The 21707-nt window shown below is 44.4% G+C and overlaps 1 protein-coding gene across 9 annotated transcripts in view; it reads right to left on the bottom strand.

Moving 5' to 3' along the window:
- Positions 1 to 19: 19 nt before the first annotated feature.
- The window catches only part of SLC7A6 (solute carrier family 7 member 6), a 47290-nt gene continuing 25602 nt past the window's right edge, over positions 20 to 21707 (bottom strand). For 6 of the 9 annotated variants that reach the window (XM_053271492.1, XM_053271490.1, XM_053271495.1 and 3 more), the window contains 7 exons: positions 20857 to 21001; positions 18068 to 18191; positions 10912 to 11015; positions 8807 to 8903; positions 5877 to 6026; positions 4673 to 4856; positions 20 to 2582 (listed from right to left, as the gene is read on the bottom strand). In XM_053271492.1, the coding sequence (XP_053127467.1) occupies positions 2491 to 2582; positions 4673 to 4856; positions 5877 to 6026; positions 8807 to 8903; positions 10912 to 11015; positions 18068 to 18191; positions 20857 to 21001 (896 nt within the window). In that variant the 3' untranslated portion in view covers positions 20 to 2490. Of the gene's footprint in view, positions 2583 to 4672; positions 4857 to 5876; positions 6027 to 8806; positions 8904 to 10911; positions 11016 to 18067; positions 18192 to 20856; positions 21002 to 21707 lie in introns of those variants that run through there. The other 3 variants (XR_008311323.1, XM_053271498.1, XM_053271497.1) reach the window with 3 other exon arrangements.

Below are 21707 nucleotides of genomic sequence, written 5' to 3'. Positions count from 1 at the left end.
AAACAATGATACAACTGTAAACATGTAAATATTTTATTCCCACACAGTGGATGTTTCCTTTTCTTCCCCTGCAGAGTTCCTACACACACCAAAGTTGTATAAAAGATTGCATTGTTGTTACAACCAGTTGGATGGATCAACTGCTATACAAAGTAGTCCTTTATAAACAAAGTTAGTTTACTAGAGTGCAATAATAATCCAGATGAAAGTTCACAAACATGATTGCCACTATTACACAATGAAGGGAGATTTGGGGGTGGGTAGGTTACATTATGGTTAAATGTAATTTCCCAAGTCATCACCATTTTACTATACTTGAAATAAGAATTGCTGGTTTACATCAGATCAGAACCTAAAGGTTCTAAACTGAGGATTGTTGTGGCACACATCAAAGAGAATTGTTAGTGGAATAAAAAGTCTGATTTTTCATTTCAATATATAGATTGGAAGAAGTCATTTTAAATCATTAGTTTTATCTAAAGATCAATAAAATAATTTGGGATACAGAAATACAAAATAAAGACAGGTTTTCTACAGTGTTTTTTTTTTTAAGGCCATTACACTACTGTCTAGACAAATGGATGAGATAGCCCATTTTAAACCACCGAAGTAATAAAAACCTTTGTGTTAGCCAAGTCCCCAATTTTGCCATCACACAGGCCTTATTTATGTAGCTTTAAATCTTTTGAGTCCCAAATGGGACATTTATTCAGATGTATATATCTGAATATTTTTTCTTCAAGTATGTACTCTTCAGTTCATTTCTAGGGCAATGCACTACCACATTTAAACTAACATGTAGACAGTCATTTCAAGTTTGGGAGATCTTTAATTTTGAATAATAAAGTATTCACCCGCAGGCTAGGTTCAGTTGCTCATGTAAAAGTGACTAGAACTGTCCATGGAAAAAGAGAGTTCCTCTATTCTAAACCCTTTGGCCAGTGCCTCAGCAGAAACATTTGCTTTTAATAATTATTTAACACTAGGAAGCATCCGACAGGTTGCATGAGGAGCGTGGTGGGGTGCGGGACAGATGTTGTTGACTACAACTCCCATAATCCCCAGCCAAAGGCCACTGAGGCTGGGGATGCTGGGAGTTGTAGTCAACAACATCTGGAAATCCCTGTTAGAGGGAACAGTGGAGGGGACCTCCCACAATCTATGCAGAGCACCTTCCTTGAGGCATATTTACTTCCCTAGACAGGCTTGGAATCGGTGAAAGTGCCACTGCTAGTGCGTCTGGCCCCATTGCTTCAGTGATGCTGCACATACTAGCTGCCACCACCATAAACCGAGGGAGGCAAGGAGAAGACAAACCCTCCAGTGGCTGCTGACAAGTCAAACGCTGGCAGGGTGCTGAGAAGGCTCCATGGCCTCCATAGCAATGCAAGGTTGCTGTCAGAATTTGGGTCTGTGCTTCCTGTGTGGGGGAGACAGGCAAACCCACAATGGAAAACTGAGCCAGACAAAACGAGTGTTTAAAACAGTCAATAATATGCATAGAAGCTAAGGTCCCTTCACCTCCGGTTTCTCAACAGCCAAAGAAGTTCAAATACTCCTCCCCCCCCCCCGCCCCGCACAGTGTATCTCAGGGAAGCAAAAGCTCTGGAAATCTCCTCAGTGAACACAGCACATAATCTCGGAACGGGAATCAGGTACTTGAAGAAGCTCTCTTCACTCCCTGCTCCTACATAGCAATCCGGCTAATTCCATTTTGCATGGTGCTGCAGAAGGGTTCTGCCCGACCAAGTCCTTGTGGGATATGAAAGGTCTCTGAAGCACTAAAGATCTCAAATATAAAATAAATAAATAGCGTTGGGGGAAATGCCAAACCGGTCAGCCAATCTCGGTCCGGATAAGATCAACGTTTGCTTTAAGATGCTACTATTTGACTATGATCATTTGGAAGTTCCAATTTGCAACCCCCCAAAAAACAAAATTGGGTAGCTTTTCCTTCAGCTTAGAAATGCGAAATTACACTTGTTTAATTCTTTTAAAAAGGGGGAAAAAACCTTGTTTCATGTGAATGATGTGTGAGCAATATGTGAGTCGCTATCCAACATGCTCTGCCTTTAAATGGAAGCGAAAAAGCAGCAGTCTTCTGTCAGATTCAACCTCTTTGATGCCACAGTTTGTCAGGAACATCCAGCCAGCCATAAAGATTTCCAGAATCTACTTCACACAAACGAGTGAATCAACGATAGGCTGAGAGGACAGTTGGTGCCTTTTAAACTCAAGTAACTTGGAACTGGCAAAGTCTGTTTCCTGCCACCTGCTTGTTCAATTTGATTTCTGAGCTCTCTGACCAAGACACTCCGTTTCACGGCGAAAGAAATGCTCCTTTAAACCAAGCCAAACGCAAACCAAACGCTAGATCATGACACAGTATGATCAGCCAAGAATCCCAGTTAAAGAAGTATTCCTGAGTCCAGTGATGCTTTGAATGGGCCCACAGCCTCTCGTGCAGCCAGCCAACTCGGTTTTGCTTCTTTACTGAGACTTGGTCTGTGGTTCTTCTTCAAGTGTATCCATTTCGGTCAGAACACAGTAACAAAGCAGCTGAGTGGCTCGAGTGACACCACCTGCATCCGAGGTAAAGCATAAAATTAACAGGCAATCATTTAGAGAGCAAGAGCTGCTTACAGAGGTTAGGCGGATGGCAATAAACACGATTTTCAGAAGGAGGCTATTTCTCTTATGTATCTCTTGCCAACCAAGAGGCAAGGCTTCCTCTTGATATCCTATCCTCCCTTCCCCAAGTCTTTGTCTCACAATGTAGTTTGTTGATATTAAAATTTAATACTAACAGTTTGTCATTTAATTTGTGAATCTGTAACTAAAACCAAGAAACATGAGATATGCCTAGGAAAAGCAGAGTTATACATTCCCTTCTTCTACAGAACACAGTTCAAGTTGGCTTGTCAGATATGCATAATGTTCAACACACACAAAAAGGAGGAGGAGAACTTGCTCTATGTAGAAAACTTTGCACACTAAAAGAGCTGGGGCAGAATCTTTGTCCCAATGTGTTGGGATTTTCCACTGCATATTTCAGTTTCCTATTTGCAGTCTCAGTGGTACAATCCAGGAAGGACTCTACAGCAAAAGCACACAGGATGAGAATCTCATTTCTGAGATCTTGAGAATGTTTCCTTAGAAGAAATTCTCCTGAAGCAATTGCAATTCTAGACATTGTGGGTGGAAATGAATTGTACATATCAAAGGGGTCTTGGGAAAACTGGCCAAGATCCAGAGCTTAAGGCCATGCTAGCGCGCATGCTCTCCAAATAGTTTTAGAGCTTGCCCATGCAGCACAATCTCCAAAGAGCACCAAAGAATATTTGGAGCATGAGCTCCAAAAAGCATCTGTGATATTGAGCAAGAGCTCAAAAGTACCCATGCTTTGAATGTAACGCACTTCAGAGTGGGGACCAGCCCTGCATGGCAGCTAGGCGTTGGCCACGGGATATAATCCTTCCCTGTATGGGCACAGCACTTGTACACGGACGATGTTCTCATACAACTCAAGAAAGCCCCGTTTCTCTCCTTCTCTCATGGTGTGCATGCACAGGCATTGCCAGGATAGTCTGGGGAAAGGGAGATGTGTGTGACCTGCCCTCCCATAGTTCTGTCCAGCTCTGGAGCTCAAATAACTGGATGGGCAGAGGAATATTCCCATTCAGGATCCCCCAGGTTACACTTAAGCTTCCCATCTCTGTAACAGCTTGTCACACTGCCTGGGAGTACACACGGAGGGGCAGAGAAGATCAGTCATGCTCAGTTGAGCTCTAGGAGGACCCTTTCATGTGGGAGGAGGGGGAATCAGACACTAGGGTTATATTTTAGCCATGCAAAATATTTTCATCCTAATCTGCAAACAGACAATAAGGGTATTTTCATGACCAGGAGAAACCAGGCTAAAGTAGGCTAGCCCAGTTTCGCCTGGTCATGCGCTGCAACGAGAGCCATGCGGCTTCTGGCAGCAAGCCTCCCTAAATGCCCCTCCCCTTAAACGAGGTTAGTGGAGCGCTTGATCCGCTAATCCCGTTTATTGGATCATGTGTCGCCACGGCGCGCCTCCATGCCATGACTCACAAGGAGACTCCCGATTGGGAGGCTACAACAAGCCTCCCAGCGTTGGAGGGGTTTCCCAGAATGTCCCGTGCACTTGCGCGGGGCATTCTGGTACTTCTGGGGGGCCATGAGGCTCCCGATCCCCACCGCCCCCAACCAGCTCCATCATGGAGCCAGTAATCGTGTGGGCAGCTGACCCAGCCACCCAGGGAAAGTGGGTCAAGCCCGCTCTCTCTGCTAACCCCCTTGCGGTTCTCCACACTGCTTTTGTGGAGAGCCCCATTGTTTGACAGTAGCTAAACGTACTCAGAACAGCACCAACACTTACTTTTGAGCGGGTTTTACAGCTTTCCAGACATGTTTGGCAAGTAAATTCCTAGAATAAGCTAGAAATGCTCTTACGAAATTTCTCCTATTTCTTTCAAAGATGCATAAAAGAAAAGGAACACATACTTAAGCTTTTCCTTGGAACAAAAACATAATGGCAGTTACCTGCTTAATATGTAGTTTAAAATTACTCTTACTCTGTTGTTCAATTGTTAACTGAAGTCTTTAAATTTGTTTAAAAAAGAAAAGATAGCCAGGAAAATCATCTTACCTAAAACCTTCCTGGCAAAGAGAGGTCTTTTGGAAGCAGGCAAGTAAATTCCCACGAAGTAGACGGGAATCCCAGAAAGCCCAATGCCAATGCCAATCAGGGAATTAATGGTGTCACTGTAGAGTGGTACGAGCACCAGAAAGAGTGAGCACATGCAGAAGACTATTGGGAAAAAGAGGCTCAACTGTAAGAGAGGAAACATGTACACTGCATAAATAACTAGAAGTTTTTAGATTAAGAACCACGAGTCGCACGTCAATTCACTTTACTTTGTAAATGGGTCCTGTAGTAGCATGCATGAATTGTCCCCTTTGCTAAGCAAAGGGTCTGCACTGGTCTGTATTTGAATGGGAGACTACATGTGTGAGCCCTGGAAGGTAGTCCCCTCAGGGGATGGGGCCCCTCTGGGAAAAGCATCTGCATGCTTGCAGGCAAAAGGTTCCCAGTTCCCTCCCTGGCAGCATCTCCAAGAGAAGGGTGAGAGAGATTCCTGCCTCCAACCTTGGAGAAGCCACTGCCAGTCTGTGAAGACAATACTGAGCTAGATAGACCAATGGTCTGACTCAGTATATGGCAGCTTCCTATGTTCCTATGGTTTTTAAGCTTCCAGTTCCTATACAGAAACCCCCTCTAGTGGACCTAGAAAGTTGAGCACATATGCAGAGGATAACAGACAGAGAGGCTCTCCACGCGAGCAGTGTGGAGAGCCAGACGGGGTTAGGCAGGGAGAGCGGACCAAGCCTGCTCTCCCTGCACACGAGCACCCAGGAAGCCCTGAGCAGCCGGGTCGGCCGCCCACACAATTACCAGCTCCATCACAGAGCTAGTAGGGCCTGTGGGGATCGGGGCCCGCTCAGCCCCTAGAAGTCCCAGCATGCCCCATGCTTGTTTTAGCCTCCCAGCAGGGGTCTCCTCACAAGTTGCTGCAGCACAGAGCTGCACTGTGGCAACTCACAATCGCCAAAATCGGGTTAGTGGAGTACTGGGTTAACTTAAGCGGGTTAACTGGAGGGAGCCATGCAGCTCCCAGCAGTTCCCATGACCGCAGGAAAGCAGGCTGGGTTCCCTTAGTCCGCGTTCCTGCGGTCATGAGAACAGCCTCAGAGGCTTGTGATATTCCCCTCAACGAGAACTGTATTCGACGGTTCTAGGAAGCCTTGCGTCTATAAAAATGACAGGAGGATTTGCCTGTTACAATTCTCACCTTGAGTGGCCGGTGTCGATCGGGTTCCTTGCAACGGAGGTAGAGCTGCCCGGCTATTGAGAGCCCCACAAAAAACCAATAGCTGAAGCTGAAGTAGTTAATAAGCTGGAAGACGTCTTTTACAGTCAAGTATATGAGGCTCATCGAACACTGTTAAGAAAAGATAACCAAGATGCCGTGAAAAGCTCAAAAGGGAGGCACTTTTCCAGCATCTGTGCTGCCAGAAGTACTTGCCCCTTTCTTGCCAATGGGGCCTCTTTGGGGACAGTGAGGCCAACTGGAGAGGGTCTGTCTTCCTAGACCATAACATTACCCGCCATGCCGTCTTACCATCTAGGCATTACGTTCAGAACAGCATGGAGGGAAATGTCTTCTTAGTGGCTACTCTACAATTACAGAACATCAACCTCCTGGAAAGCCCAAGCTCCAACACCTCCCAGTAGCCCTCCACATCTGGACTGGCATTTGATAATCAGGGGTTAAGCAGGCAAGGGGTTATTTAAGTTTATGAAGTTTTACCTTTGGGGCATGCGGAAGACAAAACGCTGTGTGTTCTGCCCATCATTTACGTTAAGGGGCTTTTACGACTGCAAAGACGACAACATGTCTCCTTTTCATCCAATGCATACAAGTTGCAAAGTTTGTAATTATCGCTCTACAAGGATTCCCATGAGACGGATTCTGCAGTCTGGCGGACTTACAGGTAGGGATCCACAAATATCAGTTTGGTTTGGCCTATATCAGTTCAAATATCAGTTTGGCCAAGCAACAATCTGTTACATGTGTGCGCACACACAAGTCTACAGCAATCCCATTTCATCACAATTCTACACCACCATTACATGCATTTTCAACATGAATAGCCGCTCCATCAATTCTGTCTCAACTCAGGCGTCATCGAGGTTAATGAACACATACATTCATTGTATTGACTTATATTTTCTATAATTTCATGAGTTTTTACTCTTTTTCTTTTCTAATTTTGAAGGCTGATCTTTTTCCGCCTGCAAATTTGATGCAACATTTACATTTTCTGGAGCAAAACCCAAGATATGTGGAAACTATAGCAAGTGTGGATAATGTGTGGAAGTAAAGAGCTTGTTAAATGTTATTACAAAAACAAAAAAGGTCAGGGCAGTTTAAAAAACAAACAAACCAAACCCAGAACAGGAGTCCCAGGGATTGTTTTCCAAGCTAGAACATTGAAACTCTCTGATGGGAAAGTTTGAAAAATTTATATTTGGAGCTTTAATTTTTTATTGAGGATTCATGATGAAGCCAGACTTTTGAACATACTTTTAGGGCTCTCAGAGTGCTCCAAAAAGTTATATGAGTAAAGGCCTTCATTTAAAAAAAGAGGAGGGAAATCTGCTGCATTCCAGTTAAAACCTTTCATTACTTCCAACTACAAACTCCTTACATCTCCTAAGACTACAATCGTTTGCACACTTACTTGGGAGTAAGCTTCACTGAACTCAGAGGGACGTATTTCTGAGTAAACATGCACAGACAACTTGCAAAACACACCACGATGTGCTTAAGAAAGGTTCTCTTCTGCTGGAAAGCAATCTTTGCATTTCTAACAAGAATTATTTATTGCTTCATATTTCTATCCTGCTCCTCCTCCAAGGAGCCCAGTGCTGTGCATACGGCTACACTTATCCTCACAACAAACCTGTGAAGTAAGTTAGGCTGGGAGTAAAGTGACTGGCCCAGAGTCACCCAGTGAGTTTCATGGCTCAACGGGGATTCGAACTTGGGTCTCCCTGGTCTTAGTCCAACACTCGACCCACTATTCCACGCTGGTGCTTACTCTATTTTTCTGTTTTATTTTGAGCTCAAGGAGCCATCCAAAGAAACCGAGAGAACTATGCAGACTTGCCATGCATGACTCTCTATCATTTCTTCTATTTATTTACAAGGTTCGCCAGTCACAAGGCTCACCTTTATTTTTAGCCAGGAATCCCTGCTGGCACTGATCAGAAAGAAGAGAATGAAAATTAGTCTCGCCAAGTTCCGACAGAGTGACTTGACCCACTTTCTGCATCTTAAACATTTCTGCTAAAGATCCAAGCAAACCGTCAACTACAAAGCCTGCGTACCGCCTTGCCATTACCTAGTGCAGTGCCTCCCAACCTGGGTTCCTCCAGATGTTGCCGAACTACTACTACTACTATGAATATTTATATACTGCTCTTCAACCAAAGTTCACAAAGCGGTTTACAAAGAAAGATACATCAATAAAATGGTCCCCTTCCCCAAAGGGCTCACAATTTAAAAAGAAACATAAAGCAGATACCAGCAACAGCCACTGGAGGGATGCTGTGCTGGGGCTAGGGAGAGGAGAGCTGGTCTTGTGGTCGCAAGCATGACTTGTCCCCATAGCTAAGCAGGGTCTGCCCTGGTTGTGTATGAATGGGAGACTTGATGTGTGAGCACTGTAAGATACTCCCCTCAGGGGACGGAGCCGTTCTGGGAAGAGCAGAAGGTTCCAGGTTCCCTCCCTAGCAGCATCTCCAAGACAGGGCTGAGAGAGATTCCTGCCTGCAACCTTGGAGAAGCCGCTGCCAGTCTGTGAAGACAATACTGAGCTAGATGCACCAAGGGTCTGACTCAGTATATGGCAGCTTCCTAAGTTCCTATGGGGCTGGATAGGGTCAGTTGCTCTCCCCTTGCTAAATGTAAGAGAATTGCCACTTTAAAAGGTGTCTCTTTGCTCAGTTGGCTACAATAAATTGTAGCTGGGAATGATGGGAGATGTAGTTCAGCAACATCTGGAGGAACCCAGGTTGGGAACCACTTGACTCTATTCTTCATTCTACCTGCCAGAGCTGGGGGCGGGGGGGCATTGCTAAAATGAGCATGGTGAGTGATTCTGTGGAACCCTGCTTACAGGTCTCTCTACAGAAAAACCACAGTCATGAACTTACATTGAAGAGAAGTGCAGGCACGGGTGTGAACCTCCCAATATGGATCATTGACAAGAGGTCAGGAAGGTGACCCTCCCGGGATCCCACAAAGAACAGCCTGGGGGGAAATGACAGGTTGCACAGGTGACTCACATCCCATCGGAAGCAAAGGAGAACAGCTTGTCAAATCTGAAGTGATTGTACTCAAGAGCATCCATGAGAATTATCTATCGTGCATACTTTTGAAGATTCCGGGCATCACAGAACCTAGTGTATCATTTGCCTTCCTTTTCTAGAATTTGCCTGCCTTATGAGGCAAGGCTACAGCATCTGGGCCTCTTTACTATGGAAAAGAGGTGACTAAGGAGAGACATGGTCGAGGTGTATACAATTATGGATGGAGTGGAGAGAGTGAACAGAGAGAAATGTTTCTCACAACCAGGGGTCACCCCATGAAACTGAAAGTCAGGAAAGTTAAGACCAACTAGAGAAAGTGCTTTTTCACACCGCATATAATTAATCTATGGAATTCTTTGCCACGAGATGTGGTGATGGCCACTAGCTTGGATGGATATAAAAAGGGGCTTAGATAGATTCATGGTGGACAGGTCTATCAATGGCTACTAGTCTGGTGGCTGCAGGCCACCTCCAGCCTCAGAGGGTAAGATGCCTCTCAATCCCAGTTGCAGAGGAGCAACAGCAGGAGAGAGGGCATGCACACACCTCTTGCCTGTGGGCTCCCCAGAGGCATCTGGTGGGCCACTCTGTGAAACAGGACTAGATAGGCCTTGGGCCTTATCCAGCAGGGCTGTTCTTATGTGGTTATGTTCTTATATCTAAGAGGAAGCCACATGCGGTACTAGAATGGGCGATGTCTTTGCTTTGTTGGATAACAGAAACGTTCACATAGAGAAGAGGGCTGTTCTCACATGCATGTTTCCAACTGGCCATAGCGAGAATCCTACAAGCAGGGTAGGAGAAAGGGGAAATGCTAGCCTGTAAGCTGGGTATGGAGGTGAGAGGCGTGGGGAGTTGCTTCCCCTCCACCTTCACTCTGGAGCTGGGTTCAAGTTCTGGGCTCACCAGTGTTGCCCATCTCCAAAGGCTACCATTATCCCCATCTCCTACCTTGCTTCTAGAATTCTCATGATGGCCAGTCGGGCACAGCTCTCCAGTTAGGACTGGAGGCTTCCCCTTCCCTATTCCTGGTTGTGAGAACAGCTTTAAGGACTACTGTTCGCCTGGAAACCAAAACAGACCTTGGATTAGGCCTTCACTCGCTCCCAGCAAATGGCTCCAAATCTGTCTTCTGCACATAGCACTGTCTTCTCCTGTCTCTCACCTGCTCTCTGTCCTCTCGTTCTTTTCCAAATATCAATGCAAAATAGTTTTTAAGAAGCCAGGCATTTAAGCAGTGAGCTTAAGAACTCCCACCTACACAGGAATCCATTTGGAGTGATTGCAAGCATGTATTTGTGCAGAAAGATGAGCATAAACACAGCTGTCCAAGAAGTATACGAGAAAAAATTAAATTTTTATGACTACACAGGCAGGGCTGTCCTTAGAGAGCCTGGTGGGGTGCGGGGGCCCCTTCCAGTTAATTCTATGGGGCTTAAAAGAGCAGGACCCAGGGCAGTTACCCTGCTTGCCATGTCCTAAGGACAGCCCTGTGCACAGGCTTAGTTCTAAACTCTCCAAGTGAAGTTTTGTACACAAACAGATTTATTCCAGGGTTTTTAAATGGTTGTAAATGGTTTTAATGTTGTAACCTGTTTTGGAGGGTTTTTTTTAAACTGTTCTGATTGTTTAATTGTTGTTGTTTTATGGTGCTTTATAATCTCTGTTTTAACCGTTAATTGATTTTAACTGTAAACCGCCCTGAGCCATTTTGGAAGGGCAGTATAGAAAATAAAATAAGTAAGTAAGTAAATATTACAAAATCCTCTAAATGCAATTGGTTTCTTGAATAAATCTGCTGAATAATTCAAATCCCCAAATATGTAAACCATGGGCATCTTTAACAAGTCTGTACAGTTTATTCTGAACAGAGAATTTTGATTCTCCCAGCCTTCTTGGGTAGAAACGCAGCCCTGGGTAGGATAAAACCAGAACTAGACATGCTTTACCTTGAGGATGCTAAAATAGATGCATTAAGTCCACCAAAACAAGAGAAGGCCACAGCAATCGGAATTGTCCAGCTGAATACACCAAACACCTGCTCAGCAAATGTCTAACACATGAGAGGAAACAAAAGCGGGGTGGGGAGTGGTGTGGATTAAATATATTGAATATAAAGTCAAAGCACACAAAATATTTCTCTACAAAGTGTCGGTATTCCAGAAGTATACAGATCAGTGCAGTAACCCATCTGACAAACTAAGCACTAGCTTTGGAGAACATTTGTGTCCTACTCTCCAAGTTCAGTTCGGGTCAAATGGAATTTTACAGATCAATTCAGACTGAATTTGCCACCGAATCTACAGAGAATTATGAGTAAAAATCTGGCACAAACTGGATCACTAAATGATTTAGATTCTGTCTCACCTAGGCAATATGCTGAATGATAAGACCAGCCCTGCTGGATCAGGCCCAAGGCCCATCTAGTCCAGCATCCTGTTCCCCACAGTGGCCCACCAGATGCCTCTGGGAAGCCCACAGGCAAGAGGTGAGGGCATGTCCTCTCTGCTGCTGTTGCTCCCCTGCAACTAAGATTCAGAGGCATCTTGCCTCTGAGGCTGGAGGTGGCCCACAGCCACCAGACTAGCAGCCATTGATAGACCTGTCAATGATTAATTCTACAATATAAGACAGCAGCAGCATAGCTCCAAAATCAAAATGCAGACACTAGACCCGTTCACATGACTGTTAACTGGGTAGGACAAGCAGCCTACCCAGCTTTGGGAGCTGTGCACACTCCTGATTTTCAGTTGTGTGCAATTAAAAAGCAAGCTAGGAGGCAGGGAGTGTGGTCACTGTCAGACAGCTTAGATAGTACTGAGCTAGATGGACCAATGATCTGACTCATAAGGTAGCTTCCTATGATATTTGACTGGTTCAGACATAATGGCCAAACCACAGTTTAGGGATGTGTCTGAACCGCTTTGGCGCCTCCTTAGGGAAGTGCCGAACTGGTTCAGGTGCTAGCATTCGAACCGGACCGGCGGGGCAGGGGTTGGTTCCTTTAAAAAGCAGGCAACCAAGACCTTACCTGCTCCTCTGCTGCCCACTGCTTTTCCGGGCACGGCTCAAAAGGCCACATGTGACTGCAGCCTGCGTGCAGAATCAGGAAGGTCCTTCTTACCTGCTTTTTAAAAAGGAATCGACTCCTGCACCTCCCATGGCTGCATGAGTCATTTGTACACATCCCTACCATGGCTGCCTGTTGGGTCCAAAACTCAAGCACATGTCTCCCTCCTCCCCTTGTGTGTACCAATTCCCTCCCCGGTTTCTGGCTTCAGCCTGTGGTTTATCGATTCTGGTTTGGAAGGCAAACCATCATTTACCGATTTCTCTTTTAGGTACAGGTATATAGATATCCTGTCTTTCCATCTCATTAAAGGGGCTACTGAATTCCACAAACAAAGCAGAAATCTAGAAGAACTTAAGATGAAGAACAGAAAGCACACAAAAATGACAGAAATACACATCAGAGCAATTCGAGCCACGGAACAGGAGGACACAAGAGTCAATAAATCAATAAGAAGCCAGATGGAAGAAAAATGTTTTGCTGCCCACTTAAAAGCTGGCAAGGATAGGACCCAGTCAGGCCTTAGGAACAAGAGTTTTCCTTCTCAGTGTGCTGCTAATGAAAATAACTTGTTCTGTGTCCCCACCTACAGAGCTCAACAGGTAATGGGGTGCAGAGCAGATCTGGATGCATTGGCAAATTCTGGTTTGGCCCAATGAGGAAGTCAGGGAAGGAATCCGAAGAATGCACAAGGGGATGGGGGTGGTGAGCAGGAGGAGCAATCATGGTTTCAAATCAAATCTTTCTTGTTACGGTCATTCGACCAGCGATCATGGTTTCGTGTTGCAGATTAACCAGTCCCAAATGTGCTTGAGCATTCAATTTAAAAATAGGGAGCCATGTCTCAAGTTTCAGCCGGCCAGAGAGACAGAGGGATTTCTCTTTCTCTGTCCTGCATCTGTAAAATGGGACAAAAAAGCCTTCAAAGACAAGGACATTTCAAAAAGCACTTTTATAGTATAAATGCTGGGACAAAGTCCCCATTGTAGTCAGTATCCTATGAAGTGAGACATTTAATTTTTGGCACAAGAGGGAAGAAAGAAAAAGAGTAACTGGTGACAGTCGTACAGACCATTCCGACCATAATGCAGCCAGTCCCTTGGGTCAACAGACTGTAGCAAGTGCCTAAGCTATAACACCGCTCAGAGTAAAGAGACTTTACAAAAAAGAGGGAACTTAGTTGGGGCATCTAACAGAGCGTTGGTTGACACCGGCCCAAGATTTTCTGAAACAAGGTTACACACACAGAGCTATCTATGTCACAAGAACACAGGAAGCTGCCATATACTGAGTCAGACCTTTAGTCTATCTAGCTCAGTATTGTCTACACAGACCAGCGGCGGCTTCTCCAAGGTTGCAGGCAGGGATCTCTCTCAGCCCTCTCTTGGAGATGCTGCCAGGGAGGGAACTTGGAGCCTAGATGCTCTTCCAAGAGCAGCTCCATCCTCTCAGGGGAATATCTTACAGTGCTCACACTTCTAGTTTCCCATTCATATGCAACCTGGGTGGACCCTGCTTAGCTAAGGAGGCAAGGCATGATTGCTATCACAAGATCAGTTCTCCTCATGTCCACAACACATGTTCTCCAAACATACCATTGATATTTTAAAGCTGAGAATTCACATCAGACACATCCATAGAACTCCAGTGCTAGAATTCTAGGAAACCCAATTTCCTTCCTATTCATAATGGTTAGCCCGAAACAGACCTGCCTAACTACAGAAAGTGTCTCAAAGAGCTTCAAGAATTAGGCATATGCCTTCTGTCAAATTTGAGAGCTTTTAAAATTAAGATGTGTTCTGAAGTTACTGAAAATGAATTGAGAGAAATCACAGCTAGGATTTTGTTGCGAAGATGAGAAGGCCGAAGAAACACAGAAGGTCTTCCTTCAAAGAAGAATGTGATGGAGTAGTTTTTATCTAGCATAGTGTTTTTCCCTTCCAAAACTGGCTCAGGGCGAAATAAAATTCCTCCAGAAATTATGGTGCAAAGCATTCCTTTTTACAGACATAAGTAACTGTCATTATCAGGCTCTCAAAGCCTGAACAGCAAATCTGAAAAAGTGATGAGGATTTGAGAGAGAGACTGAGAGCAATATCATATCATAAAGGCGATATAGTTGGTTTGATTTGGTTCCATAAATCAGCTTTGCAAATAAGTCCACAAAATCTACTAGCCCAGAGAAATCTGTTATCAACCTCTCTACAGAAACACACCTATGTTAGTCATTCATGGTCTAAGGTGGTGCGGGGAGAGAGAGCCAATGTTTGTACTGCCTCCTCTGCTTGGTCACCTTGAGCTAATTGAGTCGAGGGGATATTTACAAGACAGAACTAGCAGCCTCACTGACATTAGGCAGGATACAACTGCAAGATCAGCCGTAGTCATTTTACTGCACAGATCATCTAAGCATTGTTCAGAAAAAATTCACCCCATTGGTGATAAGTGAAATGTAACTGCTTATTACAATATTTAGGAGTCTTCATCCCTCCTTGATAATGGCTAGCATAGGAGATTTGACGGCTGACCTGGATAGCCAGACCTTCCAGTCTATTAAAAATAAAGAATGACAGCCAGACACAACCAGTATTCCCTTTAAGGCGTGTGCATGCGCGCATGCTCACACATTTCTTGATGTCCACTCAGTTAATTTTAGATCTTGCTCAGGTTGAAACAGGACGGCCCCACCCTGAACGCACACGAGCACACACTGCCTTGATACTGCCACCCAGAACAAATGTAATTCCACACACAAATGGAAAAAAATTAGAGAGAACAATGGACACAACACATATTGAACATGCAATACTTTGTTGAAGATGGGAAAAGATTCAGGCACGGCTATCAATGTGCTTTTATGTCATGAAGGGCATGCTACAGAAGCCTCACAGATCAGGGGAGTGTGTGTTTAAGGAAAATGTTTACCAGCCTGTCAACTTTCCTAGTTATAGCTGTGTCTTAGGCAATTGGAACATTAGCTCCAACAAGTTCCAACTGGAACATTAGATCGGACCAACAAGGACATGTTTCTTGACACAGGAAAAAAAAGGTGTGTTAGGCAGACACAGGTGAGCTAGAGTCAACACACACTAGAAAAGAGCTTATGACTCTTAAATGAGGTCATCATGGTGACAAAGCAGATCAGGGAAGCTACTGTATTAACCCCTAGCTTTGTTGAATATTTCGTTCACACCAACAGGACAAGAGTTTGGTAAAGGTAAAGTGTGCCGTCAAGTCAATTTCAACTCCTGGCGCCCACAGAGCTCTGTGGTTTTCTTTTGGTAGAATACAGGAAGGGTTTACCTTTGCCATCTCCTGCACAGTATGAAATGATGCCTTTCAGCATCTTCCTATATCGCTGCTGCCCGATATAGGTATTTCCCATATTCTGGGAAACATACCAATGGGGATTCGAACTGGCAACCTTCTGCTTGTTAGCCAAGCATTTCCCCGCTGTGCCACTTAAGGTGGTTCAAGAGTTTGGGCAGCATGCCTTTTTCAAAAGGAAAAAAGTTCAGTCTTGTCCCTAACTACACACCTGGTTGCCACTGGCAATCTAAAATTTTAGTGTTGCGTGTTTATTCTTTTCTTTTTAAAAAGGAATTCTTCACCACAGGAGTGGCTTAAAATAGCACTTAGAAGCATAAAGACTGATGGTGGCTGCTGATGCCTGCTAAATTGCCTTGTTGTTGTTGTTGTTGTTATATTCTTTAATAAGGCAGGAACTAATCAGAGTCATCTTTTGCCTCGTTATAGAGATTTAAAATAAAAAACAAAAACCACTCACAGCAGAAGCCAGCTGCTGACTGAGATTGTTCTCAGTGCTTCTAAATGCTGCAGCAGCGGAAAAGGTTGTTTAAAAAAAATTAAAAAATGGAAGAACTCCCCCTATACCACAGACCAAATGGGTACATTTTGGGGGTGCTGAGTTTCTTTTGGGGTTTAGTAACAAGGCTGCTCCAGTTCTTGTACTGAAACAAAAATAAAGTATGCTCATCACACGGGGGTTACGCTGTTAACATTGCCTCCGAGACCCCAAGCTTTCAAGTTCTTTTTGTTATGTTGGAAAATAAATCTTAGGTTAAAATGCTAACCTTCAACGCAACGGAGTCCTACCCATCACAACAGTTTTAGAAGGGCTAGAAAGCAGAGAAGTGACGTAACCTATCCGCTTGAGCTCAGTAAATTCAAAAGGTTAGGCGTTTCAGCCCCTAAATAACAGATAAGAAATACGATTGCTGTTCTCTTTTTCATATGACAATCTAACTTGACAATGAAACACATACTTTTCAAAGACCTCTTCTGCGTTAGTTGACCACTCCCAGATTACTGTGGGCTTGAGGGCCCCCAAGCAGGAGACTATCAGCAGACGGCCCTGCTAGCTTCACTCTATTCACTCTCTCGTGCTCCATGTACCAACCCACAAGTGGGCCATCAAACCCTGGTCAATATCCCTCGAGTGAGAGGTGATGGTCTGGAGCAGGGCCAGCTCACCACACGGCTTCCAACCCAACTGATGTCCTTGCCTCAAGCAAGAGTATGCTGGAGACACCCCAGTATCGTCACAGGGTCTCTCTGGCACGTTCCCACATTGTATAAGGTCCATTTGCCTCACAGCCGACATGCTCTACTTCCAATCTGCTTGACGCCTCAACAGAAGCAGCAACTCCTTCCAGAGTCATCTGCATCGCGACATGTTCACAAACCCCGAAACTGGTCCGAGCTGCGGCTGGCGGCCAGTTCTGCCAACCCCTAGCAAGAGTCGTCAGTTCAGCACTGATTCCTGCACAACCTGTACTGCAGTCTACTGATTAAGTAACAAGTCTGAGAGAAATGCAACTTCACCACTTGGTCACTTTATGGAGAGGGCTCTTCATTATAGCCCTGAAGGTTGAAAGCTTCTTGCTTGTTTCACTGGGTGGGGGTACCACTCTCGGTTCATTCTGCTCTAAACTGTAGAGCTCCTGTCCATTCCTGGGTGGGAGGATCACCCGCCCAGACGAGCGATGGCTCACCTACGACTCACCCAGCAGCTCCAGGGGTTCAGATGCCGGGATGTGCCCACCCCACGCCCTGGAGTCCCAATAATGCACCACGTGAGTCAGTGGGGCATTAGCTGGGATCCCCCCCACAAGTGTGCCAGCTGACACACAATCAAAAAGACAAGGTCATAGGAACATAGGAAACTGCCATATACTGAGTCAGACCATTGGTCTATCTCGCTCAGTATTGTCTTCACAGACTGGCAGCAGCTTCTCCAAGGTTGCAGGCAGGAGTAGCTCTCAGCCCTATCTTGGAGAAGCCAGGGAGGGAACTTGAAACCTTCATGCTCTTCCCAGAGCGGCTCCATCCCCTGAGGGGAATCTCTTGCAGTGCTCACACTTCTAGTCTCCCATTCAGATGCAACCAGAGTGGACCCTGCTTAGCTAAGGAGGCAAGGCATGATTGCTACCACAAGACCAGCTCTCCTCTCCTAAGGGCTCACTCCCTTAACCTCATTTAACTATGTGGCTAATTAGGAGGGTTTGCCACCATGTAGCCACCGGGATCGGGCGCAATTCCAGTGGTTCACACAAGAGTGCAAAACCGGGCTGGGGTCCCTGAGCCCAGTTTTGCACGCTCATGTTAATAGCCTCTGTGATTTATTTATTTTTTGCCATTTTTTAAATATCCTGCTCTTCCTCCAAGAAGCCCAGAGCAGATACTTAAGTTTTTTCTCACAACTACCCTGGGAAGTAGGTTAGGCTGAGAGAGAAGTAACTGGCCCAGAGTCACCCAGCAAGTAACACGGCTGAATGGGGATTTGAACTCGGGTCTCCCCGGTCCTAGTCCAGTACTCTAACCACTACACCATGCTGCCTCTTTCCATGAGGCTGGAAAAGTCAAAAGGCAGCCAAGTCATGAAAAGTGGCTGCAGAACAAACTGAAACTGGCACACTAACTAAAAAAGCCCACACAGCCGAAAATGGAGGTACTCGTAGAGGAGTTAATATTTAGCACACAAACCCTGGAGGGAAAACATTGGCCAAACTTACCACTGCCACTGCATCACTAGCAAGCACAGCATTCATATCCAACACTGTATAGTAGGCAATATTGGTCAAGATGTAGATAACTGTTACAATCGGCATAGAAACTGCAATTGCCAGTGGCAGGTTCCTGGTTAAATGAGAAAAACAAAATGCAGGAGTAGTAATTTATTATTGATTGATTGAGTGAGTGATTGTTCGATTTATATAACACTTTTCTAGCTCTCTTTTATTTGATGGTGATGACAACATTACTTCTGCAGTTGCTAAGTTCTGTCTCATTGCCATTAGAATTCGAAGTAAGAGTATATCTGTATAGCTGGACTCCATAAGACCTACGAATAGCAGGATTAACTATTCAAGCAGTATGAATATATTTCACTGGTCAGCGACCGTAAATAAACTGAACTAAAACGCTTTTCATTAAAATAATCTCAAAGCGGTTTACAGTAGAATTAAAACAATATATAATTAAAATATAGAAGAAATAATAGAAGTATAAAAATATATCTATTTAAAAAATTGAATAACCCATTTAAAACATTAATACATTAAACACAAAGCAGCAGCAGCAGCAAAAACGATAGTTTCATTTAAAAGCCTGGGTGAAGAGCTACGTCTTTACTTTCCCCTTAAAAACTGTCCAGGAGTCTGAGGAACGGATGCCAGCCGGGAGAGCATTCCAAAGTCTGGGGGCAATGACTGAGAAGGCCCCGTCCCGCGTGCTTGACAACCGAGCCCGTCTCACCATCGGCAAGGAGAGCAGAGCCTCCTCTGATGATCTTGTCAAGCGGGCAGAAACCCTTGGAGCAGGATATCCTCCAGATATCCAGGTTCCAAACCATTAAGGGCTTTAAAGCTCAAAACCAGCACCTTGAATTGCTAGTGCCTCTCCCCCCACCTCCTGACAAACACCTGTTTGAAACTGGGGACATCAGCTATTTACAGTCACATTTGAGATGGGTTTAAAAATGCAAGCAGACCTAAGCTACGTGCAAAAACTAAGAGTTCTATTAAAGCAAGCGAAACAAGGAAAATACCTTGCTTGGCTACTCTCTGGCCTGGTTCTCACTGAAGTGGTAAACCTCTAGACTGGCAGAAGTAACAGAATGCTCCTCCATGCCAAAACAAACAAGTTAAATAAATAAAAGTCAACCATCCCCGTACACACACAGAAAACAGGTAATGGTCAAGAAGACTCTCTCTCATGCCATGTGGAGGGGACTGTTTTTTGGCATGCAGGAGCATTTCCTTATGTGAACCCACAGACTGAAGCGAAGCACCAGAGAAACAAATTCGTCACCTCAAGGAGAATGAAGCCTAACACAGGGCAGAAAAATGAGATAAGGAAACATCCAGAGTAGTCAGTCATGGTTAAGCACCACTGAAATCAATGAGACAAGTTAGTCATGACTAATTCCATCTTATTTACAGGTGAAACTCGGAAAATTAGAATATCGTGCAAAAGTCCATTAATTTCAGTAATGCAAATTAAAAGGTGAAACTGATATATGAGACAGACGCATTACATGCAAAGCGAGATAGGTCAAGCCTTAATTTGTTATAATTGTGATGATCATGGCGTACAGCTCATGAAAACCCCAAATCCACAATCCCAGAAAATTAGAATATTACATGGAACCAAGAAGACAAGGATTGAAGAATAGAACAATATCGGACCTCTGAAAAGTATACAGTGTACTGTGCTTGATTGGCCAGCAAACTCGCCTGACCTGACCCCACAGAGAATCTATGGGGCATTGCCAAGAGAAGGATGAGAGACATGAGACCAAACAATGCAGAATTGCTGAAGGCCGCTAATGAAGCATCCTGGTCTTCCATAATACCTCATCAGTGCCACAGGCTGATAGCATCCATGCCACGCCGCATTGAGGCAGTAATTGCTGTAAAAGGGGCCCAAACCAAGTACTGAATACATATGCATACTTATACTTTTCAGAGGTCCGATATTGTTCTATTCTACAATCCTTGTCTTCTTGGTTCCATGTAATATTCTAATTTTCTGGGATTGTGGATTTGGGGTTTTCATGAGCTGTACGCCATGATCATCACAATTATAACAAATTAAGGCTTGACTTATCTCGCTTTGCATGTAATGTGTCTGTCTCATATATCAGTTTCACCTTTTAATTTGCATTACTGAAATTAATGGACTTTTGCACGATATTCTAATTTTCCGAGTTTCACCTGTATATATTATTTCTCTGTGCAAACCGCCCTGAGCCATTTTTGATAGGGCGGTATAAAAATCGAATACATAAAAATATAAAAATAAATAAATAACCAAACATATAAAAATATAAATAAATATACATATTTATTTATTTATTTTCTCCCCATGCCTTGACACAATCTTCCATACTATTAAAATATTGAAATGATATAAGAAATTTGAGTACTACACAGCTTCAGAATAAACGGCAGCCTCAAGAACATTTTTTAAAAGTCTGTCTCCTTCCACAAACGCCGCAGCCTACAAGTTATTCACATGTCAGAGTTACTTAGGCTGAACTGCATGCAGTTTGCAGCAGGCAGCCAAGCCTTTCTGAACGGATCTGTTTTCCGTTCCTAATCCTGACAGTTGTCCTTCATAACCCTCGGTCCAGAGCTGTGCAGAATGTGGACATCAGATACAGAATGGGGTCAGTGTAATGTATTTCTTCCCCTCCTTGGATCAAGTTCCATATCAGCTCAGGACAACGTTCCAGTGACAGATCTCAGTGAGGGGTTTCAAATTTAAATTTAATGAATCAGCAGCCTGAGGGATTGTTTACCTTTCAGGGTTTTTTATTTCTTCGGTTACAAAATTGAGGGTGTCCCAACCTGAGTAGGAAAACAAGGCAGAGTAGAGGGCAAGAGAAATGCCCCCAAGGTTCCAAGACGATCCCGCAAAAGAATCCTGAAAGTGTTGCGAGTATCCTGTGTGTGGAAGGGGAAAACAAAGAAACAGTCAATACAAAATGTTGCCCCATCCAAGATTAGACTGTTTACTCTACTAAACAAGGCTGGGCCACGTGCCAAGAAGAATGAGCCAGTCTCACGCTCCTTGAAAACAGCAAACTGAGGCTGCTCGACATCTGCTGGGGAATGACCCTTTTGTCTGTCCCTGATTTTTGAGAGGTTCTGAGTTCTGGGACCCACGAAAGGGCTTTCTCGGTTGCTGCCCCACTTCTTTGGAATTCTCTTCCCCTTCAGATTCGTCTAGCCCCCTCTTTACCGGTCTTTAATTCCTTAATGAAGACCTTTCTTTTTCGCCGGGCATTTGCCCTGTAGTTTACTTTATTTCCTTTCCATTATCTATTTTAGTTTGCAATTTGATTGTAATTTTTAATGTTACCTCATTTACATGTCATTGTACACCGCCTTTGGAGTGGGCAGTATATTAAATGCTTCTAATAAAAAACAAATAAACAAATAAATGAGATGGTACTATTACGCTGCAGACGGCCGATGGGTGAACCATATTGCTGAATGCTGCCTTGCATAAAATAGTTCTCTGCATCTGGTGGGCCACTGTATGAAACAGGATGCTGGACTAGATGGGCCCTGAGCCTAATCCAGCAGATCGGTTTTTATGTTCCTAAGTAGAAAGCTAGCACAGGAAAGGGCATGCTAGGTGACAACC

Source organism: Hemicordylus capensis, chromosome 9 (genome assembly GCF_027244095.1).
Source record: "Hemicordylus capensis ecotype Gifberg chromosome 9, rHemCap1.1.pri, whole genome shotgun sequence".
NCBI classification, from domain to species: Eukaryota; Metazoa; Chordata; class Lepidosauria; order Squamata; family Cordylidae; genus Hemicordylus; species Hemicordylus capensis.
This window is presented reverse-complemented; position numbering and strand designations above follow the sequence as displayed.